At 41.6% G+C, this 10,579-nt stretch overlaps 1 protein-coding gene across 1 annotated transcript in view; it reads right to left on the bottom strand.

Moving 5' to 3' along the window:
• Positions 1–4,397: 4,397 nt before the first annotated feature.
• Positions 4,398–10,579, bottom strand: part of esama (endothelial cell adhesion molecule a) — a 119,281-nt gene continuing 113,099 nt past the window's right edge. Inside the window, exon 7 of the mRNA XM_074672738.1 lies at positions 4,398–10,480. Within this exon, the coding sequence (XP_074528839.1) occupies positions 9,943–10,480 (538 nt within the window). The 3' untranslated portion in view covers positions 4,398–9,942. The remainder of the gene's footprint in view (positions 10,481–10,579) is intronic.

The raw sequence follows: 10,579 nt of genomic DNA, 5'->3' as shown, positions 1-10,579 counted from the left end.
TCAAACCTGATGTTGTGTGTTTGCTTTCATACACCACCTGAATCCCTCAACCATCAGAAACAATTCATGCCAGAGCAAGCTCCTCTAAAGATCCTTGAACTGAGCTGTAAATTCAGTGAGAAAGTGTCGGTGGATTAAGATGGTTAGCTCATCCTGCACAAAGTAACATGTTTCTTTACACTCTGTCTTCATGCAGCATCAGGAGGCTCCTGTCTTTGTGTTCAGTCATGACATTTTTACCTGTGAGTGTGTCTTTGTGTTCAGTCATGATGTTTTTACCTGTGAGTGTGTCTTTGTGTTCAGTCATGATGTTTTTACCTGTGAGTGTGTCTTTGTGTTCAGTCATGATGTTTTTATCTGTGAGTGTGTCTTTGTGTTCAGTCATGATGTTTTTACCTGTGAGTGTGTCTTTGTGTTCAGTCATGATGTTTTTATCTGTGAGTGTGTCTTTGTGTTCAGTCATGATGTTTTTACCTGTGAGTGTGTCTTTGTGTTCAGTCATGATGTTTTTACCTGTGAGTGTGTCTGTGTTCAGCGTAGTGAGAGCTGGGATGACCAACAGCTGGTCTCTGTGAGTTGGTGAAGTGGGTCTTTAGTCCGTCTTTCACAGTGAAAACTCATTGATAAACCAATAACCTGTTGAAGATCACATGTGTCATGATCTAAAGTTTATAACATTCTCTGACAGCAGATCACAACCTCGTGCTGACTAACTGCAGCTACAGGCTCATCTGCTCTGCGCTGATGCTGCACCACACTTCATCTTTACTAAATATGCATTTTGAATTAGAAGGGCATGTGATTTTTTATGTTAACAAAATAAATTATTTAAAATGCACAAATGCACCAGCAGCACAAATTGAGACACGTTTAGACAGAAAATTCAGTTTAAGATTGAGTGTAATCCATCATTTTCTGCAGGGTGTACGAAGCAGGTGGTAGCCTCAGTCTGTTCACAGTGAGAGAGGGAGCTAGAGGTCCCAAACTTTGTGAATGTACTGCCCCCTGGTGGCTGACCTGAAGAATACACAGGATCAGCAGATTCAGTTCACGTTTTTTTTTTTTTACTTCCAGGACCTAATGCCAGCATGATACACTATTTTGCACTGTTCATATCAAGAATAGAAGGAAAACATTTGTGATCTCATTTGATAAAGAAAGCAGCAGCTCACTCAATCCATGGAGACGTTTGCGTGGCTTTGATGTGACTGTGGAGAGACTCTAAGTGGTTAGGGTCGGGGTCAATGCATGTTTGAGAGCGCATGGTGCAAAGTGTATCGGGGGGTGGATTGAAGAGCCCTGCACAGAAAAAGTACACACAGCACCAACAGAGGGAAGGAGAACAGTCTCCAGTCACACTTTGTTGGATCTACCTGCATGCCTACACAACTAACTAACTACCTAACTAACTAACTAACTAACTAACTAACTAACTAACTAACTAACTAACTGACTGACTAACTAACTAACTAACTAACTAACTATAACTATCTAACTAACTAACTATAACTAACTAACTAACTTACTATCAAACAAACTCTATAACTATCAAACTAACTATCCAACTAACTAACCATGGGTTTGCTCTGGGGGGGCTGAAACACAGTAAAATTCTCTGAAAAGTAAAAATTGTATCAAAAGCAACAAACAACCAGTAAAACATGAAAAAAGAATTGAAACTGGAAATCAATAGAGAATGTGCTTCACAACTGAATCTGCTCCCTGATAAAACACCCCGTTAGAGAATTCATGAATAACGATAATATTACACCGCCTCGCCAAAAAAAAGTCCCACCTGGATTTAACTTAGCAAATAGGTCTGAGCCTTCTATTGGATAGTTATTGCATGGGCCATTATCTTTCAGCTGGCAACAAGTTATTTAACCCAAACTGGTGCAATGAGTTGCTTCTCATTTCTTAAACAACCATGTGGAAAGACACATCCCGTGGTCGTGGAAAAGATGTTAGTCTGTTTGAGAAGGGTCAAATCATCGGCATGCATCAAGCACTAACTAATGTTCTTAAATTAATATTTAGATCCTTGAGTTAGATATGACACCAAGATTGTTTCTAACATTTCACTCTTATTCCGCCAATCTGTAAAATACTTTGATATGAAAGAGCAGCCCGAGCCGCCAGCTGATTTCTCCCCCTAAAAATGTGTTTCCTCTATTGGTTTACCTAAAACATTTGTAAACAGAGAGGCGGTTATCAGTTTTTAATGCACTCCCATGTCCATGATAAAGTCTCCGCAGAGAACATTCAGAAGACGCTGGATCGAACTTTTGGCCTGATTTTTGGGAGCTCTTTGATTACAGATTTACTGTGAAGATGATTATTTCACTCCTCATAATATTATCATATAAACGTGAAGTGTGTGTGAAAAGGTGACTATTTCATAACAAAGGACATGAGATCACAACCTCATCTCGTGGTACGAATAATCATAAACTCCGGTCTACCTGTGTGTAATTGTGCACGATCACTTCAGCTCCACTCCCTCCTCAGTCTGTGACAGGTTCAGGTTCAGGTTCAGGTTCAGGTACAGGCTGGAGTCTGCAGCTCCTTTCAGAGCTCACACACATTTTTAAAAACCAACTTTCCACATTTCTGGACCTGAACAAAAACAATTAATAATACTGTGGCTTCTATGATCAGACATCACAGATTAATTAATCAAGGTGTGAACGAAGGCTGTGTAAATTAAATTTTTAAAACTCTGCTGTATTTTACTTTGTCACATCCACGCTGCTGAATCACTGCAGTGATTTCCTTGCACCTGAGTTTTTTCTGATTCGCTCCACTTTTCCGGCTGCCAAACAACGTGGCATCATTTCCTCTCTACCTCTGTTGCTGAGGCTTTGTTGATTACCAGCGTGGAGAAGTTCCCTTTTTCCGTAATGCGTCCCTCCATGTCGTAAAGTCCGTGGGTTCGGCCAGCTGAACCTTGAATATTTAGGGGCGTGTTGTGTAAATGACGATTGTTTTCATCCGCTACATTTATAAACAGCTGATCAGGCGTATGCCGTGATTGGCCCTGGTATGCACGTTTCATAAATCACATGTGAACGTTGCCGTAAACAGATTTTCACACCCAGATCTGCGCCAGTTCCGAAGCAAGATTGATAAATGAGGGCCACTGAGAAGGACTCAAGGGATTGAACTGAACAGCGGGGTAGCTTTCAGAAAACCACTAATCGGTGAGGCTAACTGCAAAATAAGGCTTCAGTTTGCATGGGAGCAGAAAGACTGGACTCTGGAGCAATGGAAGAAGGTCATGTGGTCTCATGAGTCCAGATTGACCGTGTTCCAGAGTGGTGGGCTATCAGGGTAAGAAGAGAGGCAGATGAAGTGATCACCCATCATGCCTAGTGCCCACTGTCCAAGCCTGTGGGGGCAGTCTATGATCTGGGGTTGCTGCAGTCGGTCAGGTCTAGGTGCAGCAACAGTCTGTGCTCAAAGAATGAGGTCAGCTGACCACCTGGGTATACTGAATGACCAGGTTATTCCATCAATGGGTTTTTCTTCCCTGATGGCATGGCCATAATCCAAGATGACAACGCCAAGACTCATGGGGCTCAAACTGTGAAAGGGTGGTTCAGGGAGCATGAGACATCATTTTCACACATGGATTGGCCCCCACAGAGTCCAGACCTTATCTAAGAATCTTTGGGAGAAGGCTTTGCTCAGTGGTCAGACTCGACCATCATCAATGAAGATCTTGGTGAAAAATTAATGCAACACTGGATGAAAATAAACCTGTGACAGTGCAGAAGCTTATTGAACAATGCCACAGTGAATGTGTGCCGTAATTAAAGCTTTAGGCAGTCAGACAAAATATTTGACTGTGACCTTTTTATTTTATTTTATTTTATTTTATTTATTTATTTATTTATTTATTTATTTATTTATTTATTTATTTATTTATTTATTTATTTATTTATTTTTTTGGGGGGGGGGCAATGTATTTTTGCATTTAGTTATTATTTTGATCAAAGAGCTTGAGCAAAGTGGTGGACAAACCATAACACAAACATAAGAAATGTTTGGGAAATCAGCAGGAAACTGCTGATTAGGGCAGAAGTTAACACATTACACTGACTCACACTGGGTGGTGGTCTAATACATTTGTTAGCACTGTACATGTTGTTACTGTTCAGTGAATGAGGGATTTTGAACAGTATTTTTCAACTTGTGCAAAAAACTCTGTCAGCATAATGTGTAATGGAGCTGAGCATACCTAAACCTGCTGTATATCAAGCATAAGAAAGTAACATAACTGACTTTTCTGACTTTGAACAAACACTTTACTTTCTGGAAAGAGCTTCAGATAAACGCTGCTCCCTGCTGCTAGGTCACATCTGACACTTTGTGGAGAGAACTACACAGACACAGCATATCATTTCTCTTTTATTTAAAAATATTCATACAAAGCATTTTCCTGTAACACAAATATGAAGGATACGAGTGCACACCGCACATTAATGTCCACAGTTAAATCTTACATGAGCAGGAGTTTGCCTCCAATTCTACAATCCATGGTGGTTTAAAACTCACTGACAGCCAGCAGGAAACATTTACTACCTTAGTCAGCGGCTCATGTGCTCTGATACAACACTGTAGAAAAATAAAGGCTTGTCCTGGATATATTTGAAGGTTTCTAATGTACACTTTCCATGTGATGCATTCACAAGCTCCAACAGAGGGTCAATGAACTGGAGCAGGACAGACTCCAGAGTCAGTCAGACACATTGATACAGATTCAGGATGAAACAGCTTCTGCTGCAGATGGCTGCTCTGAAACCGAGGCTCTTCAGACTTCCTGTGCACATTAAACATAATAACTTTAAACATGTGCTCCAGTGTAACGACAAAACAGCAGGATACATACTATAATCACTTTGACCATATATTTATACCTTTAAGTTATATTCAGATTAAATATAACAGACGTGTGAGAACGCAAAGCCACCAAAAATCTGAAGATGCTGAATTACCCAATCAGGATTTCCCTTTTTTGAAATGTTTTGATCAAGCTGCTGATGCTCAAACTCATGAAACACTAAAACTCGTGATAAGAATTATGTTTGACTATAAATGCAAAAAGTTTGTTTATCTCTCACAGACTGTATACAGGAAGTGGACCGGCCCCCCTGATGTTCTCGTGACCCTGTTATCTGTTACAGCCAACAGGGGGCGACATCGGTGGAAACAGGAGATTTACTTTTTATGATCTGAAATCCTGATTTACTGTCACTTTAAGAGCAAAAAGTCTAAATTCATGAGACGGATTACAAATGATGATCAGGGGCTCCATCGTGGTGCAGTGCAGGCGACTGCCAGTAGGGGGCATTGAACAGCTGACAGACTTTACACCAGGTGAAGTGTGAGCTGCTTGGGCTTCAGAAGAAGAGCATGAAAAACCTGGTGACTTTTGGTGATGGGCCCTGACAGACTGTACCAGAGCCTCAGAGTAAAAGTACGACTTGACTGAGCTTTAACTCTTCAGGGCAAACTTTACCGTGAGACCGTTATTAAACTGGACCAGCGTGATTTCTCCTCCCCCCCTTACGAAAGAAAAATATATTGCAGCATATTGGAAAATATCATGTCATATATTTGGTAATGTATTCCCATATATGAGATTTAGTATTTATATTTTCCAATATATCGCAATAGATGAAAAGCAGCTATCATTTGTATATTTTGCAATATAAGGCAATATATTTAATGAATATATCATATATTGTATATGTGCCCTCAATATATTATTCCATGTATATCATCAATAATATATTACAATACATTTCCAAAAAATTTATTGGTACGTATTTTTCTTTCGTAAGGGCACTTTGACGTGTTTGGTCCACAAACTTCCTCAGAGTCACATGATGCTGTTGTGACTTCTTGTCAGCTGATCTTGAGGTTTTTTTGTCCTAACTGAAGCTGCAGGATGATCACACCCCCTGTTGTTCAAGAGTTGATTAAAGTTTTTCAATCCATTGGCATCATCAGCCTTTCTGCTAAATGAGTCCCACATCAATTACACTCGTTATTCAGCAGCAGAATAGCAGAAAAACAATCCAAAGCTTAGCTTCACGTTACCAAAAAGGACGCTGATAGTGTACAAGGATTATTTTCATCTAAGTTTGTCCAGAGACCTTGGATCCAGTGACTGTGTGCAAAGAGTTTTACTCTTTTCTTTAATAACATCCAGAGATCTCCAGGTCCAGTGACTACTTTCACATTTATTTATTTTTAAACTCATTACTATGTTGCTGACACAGAAAACCCATAAAGCCACTTTTTGTACACAGAAAATGTACAGGAGGGAATAAAAGGGGGATGGATGATGGCATTGATGGCATTGGTATAAATAAACTCTTATCTCCACCCACCCCTATTTGGTCACGTGCGTGCTCCAGACGTTTCTTTCTCACTTTCTTTTCTGTGTTCATTTTTTGGTGTGCCAAAAGCTGCGTTTCCACCAAGCAGTCCGGGTCGGTTCAGTACGGTTTGGGACGGTTTGGTACAGTTTAGTCTGATCCCGTTTGCGTTTCCACAGCAAACTGTGCCCTCTCGTGGTGGGCGGCGTGTAAGCCGGATGCAGAAAGCTGCAGCTGGTAAACAAAAGCACTACGCTGTAGCAGCTTACCCCGCTATTAAATCCAACAAAGAAGAAAACGTGACACAGTAAACAAAGAGCACGGATGGAAGACATGCAGCATTTCGTCCTCTCTGTGATTTTCATGTAACTCTCTGTTACAAAGTACAATCAAGCTTCGTTTCAGAGAAGTCTGTGAGCCAGCAGGAGAAATGCAGCCGCTGTCGGGGTAAGTGACGATTCTTTTGACCAATCAACCGTCTGCAGTGTGTTGCTCCACCTCCCGAGAGCGGATCGGTTCAGTCTGGCACCCATACGAAAGGGTCCCAAAAAAGTGGGACGGCTCGTCTCGGTTTTTAGGGATCCGTCCCTGGATGAGTCAGTGGAAACGCCGCCAAAAGCGCACCGTACCGAGACAAACCGAACCGGTCTGCTTGGTGGAAACGCGGCTAAACACTCACCCTGTTTCAGTTTAAGTACTTTTTGTGAGAAGACCAATCCTCCATAAATTATCTGATGATAAGTCACAACAACACCCTGTGTCTCTCCGAAGAAGACGTTTCTCACACGTGGAGGCAAGAGGAGAAATCACAGCAATAGTTAGAAGGAGTGTCTGACCTCATGAACCCTGTAGGAAAGTCTAACAAACCTATCCTTTAATTTGGTTTTCGAACCACAAATTATGTTCATCCTTAATGCTAAATGGTAAAAGTTTTCTATCTCAGAGCGTGGCTACAATGACTCCTACAAACTATGACTTCCACGTCCTGAGAATGTCCCGTTCAATGACTGCTTGCACCAAAGGACGCCTTTGTTAGGACAGACATGTACAATTTATGGACATTTCTTCTGCGAAAATAAAACAAATATAACAATTAAGGGTGGGCAATATGGCCCAAAATTTATATTACTGTGTTTTCCTTCATTTTGCTATAACGGTATTATATCACGGTTTTCCAACATGTAAAAAAAGGAAGTCTTTTTAAAACATGATTCTGTCTCTGTTCTGTGTTATAAGTGTACACATCCTACCTAGCAGGTGGAAAATGTCTCATACTGAGTTGGAAAAAGACTTTTGCCTATAATGTGCATTTGGTAGAGAAGCTTATCCCATTTCAAGCTTGAAGTGCACTGTACTGGTGAGCAAACTGGGTCTAAGGAATGAAGAATACTCTCAGTAAAAAAATATTTTTTTGTATTTCATTTTAAAAGGTTGAGCAATTAACTAATAACATTTTTGCTGCCAATAAATTTGTTAAAATTTAGATCGCTAGTTTTTCGTTCCATGACTTTTCCTAAATTTATGTTCTGTGTGTTTTCTGAAGCCTGTAAGGTTGTCTAATGAAGCACTAAAGATTTTTGAGCTTTTATTCCTCTGAACACTGCTGCTGTTATACAGACAACAACCTGTCCCAACAGAACAACACGATGTGGTGCTGGACAGCGCTCAGGCTTCATCCTCAGAATAAGAGTCTATCAAAGGCATGTTGTAGCCACATATTTTGTACACAAAAAAGTGAAAATGAACTTATAGCTAACCAGCACAACACTTGTTGTCCTTTCCCATCAGCAGAAACACCTGCTGACATGGCAGCGGTTGATCCAGCCGGAAGCACCGGAGCAGGCTGGCTACTTATGCCTAAACTCTGTCAAAGCTTGGCAAAACTCATATTTTTCGTTGGCACGTATTTTAATGATAATGATAAAAGTCGGAAAAATGTAATAGTTTTGATGCTATGAGTCTCTGAAGCTCGTCAGACACTAAAAATCCATTCTCTAGCTGCACTATTGTTTAAGCCGCAGGGCTCAAAGCATGTGAAAAATGTAGCGGCTCATAGTCCAAAAACTACGGTTTCAGTTTGCTTCAAAATGTTTATTTTGATGCCACTACTTTTGTTAAAAAAAGGGTTATGTCACATTTTAAGTTTTGAGGTTTGACCATTGACTATTACCTATGGCGATGTACAGCCTGTGTCCAAAACAGGGTAGCCGTCATCATGCACACTGTTGTGTTGTTTCGCTGTTTCGCTTTCTGCACGCGGTAACTTTGTCACGTCACTGACTCTGTGCTACTTGACTTAAAGGTGTATTTTCAGAACGGCTGTGACAGAAAAGTGTCTTCTCACGTCAGGAGAAATAAATCTCCCCCATAGATCAACCACTAATTGGACTAAATTGTGTGTAACAATGCTTTACCGCAGTAATAACGATATTGCAAAATTCATTTCATACTGTTTTTATCACCGTCAATTATGATACTGGTGGCGGTGATAAAAACAGTATCCCTTATTAATTCAAAACTGCTTAGAGTACCCACCAAATCATTTCACTACAAGAAACCTGATCACTTTACCTCACCCTTTTGGACCCCGACTGAGATTTATTCCTGCTCATGTCACATGACTGGGACTTTTCTCAACCGTCAGAGGACATTTTGACAAGAAATGATCTCAGCTGGAAAAAAAAACGACAGCTACAAATATCCAAATAATAAAGCCAACAAACTGTATATCTTTGGTTCAGTATCCAGTGTTCAGGCAGACATACTGATCAAACATGTTGATAATATGATCCATACAGGCTGTGAAGAAAAAAACCTTAATGAAAATAAATACCATATATACATTTTAATTCTTCAGCACACTTGAACTGAAAAGAAGTGAAAGTGAGTACTTAATGAAGTCACCAAACAGCTGCTCTGAATGGTGCTCAACTAAGAAGCTTTAGTTAATCTGTGTTTAAAGAATTGAGTCTGAGAGCATTTTATAAGCTGAACCGCTGATAGAAGTAAAGCCAAGAAAGGGATTAGGATACTCCATCATATGTATATTGTTGTCTTATCTTTCTCTGCATAAGCCTGAAGCCTGCTGCAGAAAAACACTCATTCATTGGGTTGAACTCACTCCTAACAGTCCACGTCTCTGCTCTGAACAGACTGCCATGGTGAGCTTCACGTCCTCTCTGTGTTAAGAAAAATGATGGATGACCAACTTTTGACAGATCTGTATCTTACACAGGTTTAAACCCCCAAACGATGACCCATCTGAAAACCAATGACAGGAAATAAACATTTAAAAGACATGTCATAAAAAACATTAGAAATGCTTGGATAAAGTAGAAAAAGAGGGAAAATGTATGAAAATGATATCCATAGTTACGTTAACAGTGCAGATTATAAAAGAGTATACTTAAAGTGGATAGACAGTCTGTGTCTGTCGTCAGCAAAGCTTCAGGAAAGTGAACACTTCCTAATTGTAGTTTTTGAGAAGTTCCCTTGAAAAATAAATTCAGCACACCCTTTCTGACGGCGGCGGGCAGGCGGGGGGAGAGTTCTCCCCTTAAACCAGAGAACCGGCTTGGTTCTGTGCAGGCACCATGATGGGCACCCCTCCCATGCGGGCGATGTTGGAGGCGGTGACAGTGGAGGTGGGCAGCAGCGGGGGCACGGGCGTGTTCTGGAGCTGTATCTGAGGCTGGCTGTAGCTCCCGGGCAGAGCCTGGGCCTGAGGCAGCTGGGTGTAGCGCTCCGGTCTGGGCAGGGAGCTCCCGTTGGTGCTGGGCTCAGAAGGGATAGGCTGGTCTCGGGGCAGGGTGGTGTTGTTGTTGTAGCTGTAGTGGGTGGGGGTGGAGGCGCCGTGGTGGCGAGATGGTCTGTAACCCGCCGTGCTGCCTGTGGCGGTGATGATGGAGGCGGTGTCAGAGGGGGGGCGCTGTGGGTACTGCTGCAGGTGGTGGTGGTTGTTGTGGTGGTGGTGGGCGGGCTCTTTGTGGTGGGGGCTGGAGGCGATGGAGGACAGGGTGCCATTCTTGGAGATGATGTCAGAACCCATGCCGCTCTTAGCCCAGGACACACGCTTTGGAGCCTGAGCGTCCTCCCTGCAGGAGACACAGGAAGTAAAACCAGAACAGACAAACGCCTTCTGTCTGACTTCCTGTTGGTTGTTGCATTTTGACTGGTGGTCACATTTAATACAA

The sequence above is a fragment of the Halichoeres trimaculatus genome, unplaced genomic scaffold, assembly GCF_033239565.1.
Source record: "Halichoeres trimaculatus isolate MK-OKI-2021-1 unplaced genomic scaffold, fHalTri1.1 fHalTri1_scaffold_6, whole genome shotgun sequence".
In the NCBI taxonomy this organism is placed as follows: Eukaryota; Metazoa; Chordata; class Actinopteri; order Labriformes; family Labridae; genus Halichoeres; species Halichoeres trimaculatus.
Note: the sequence above shows the minus strand (reverse complement) of the source record. Positions and strands in the feature narration are given on the sequence as shown.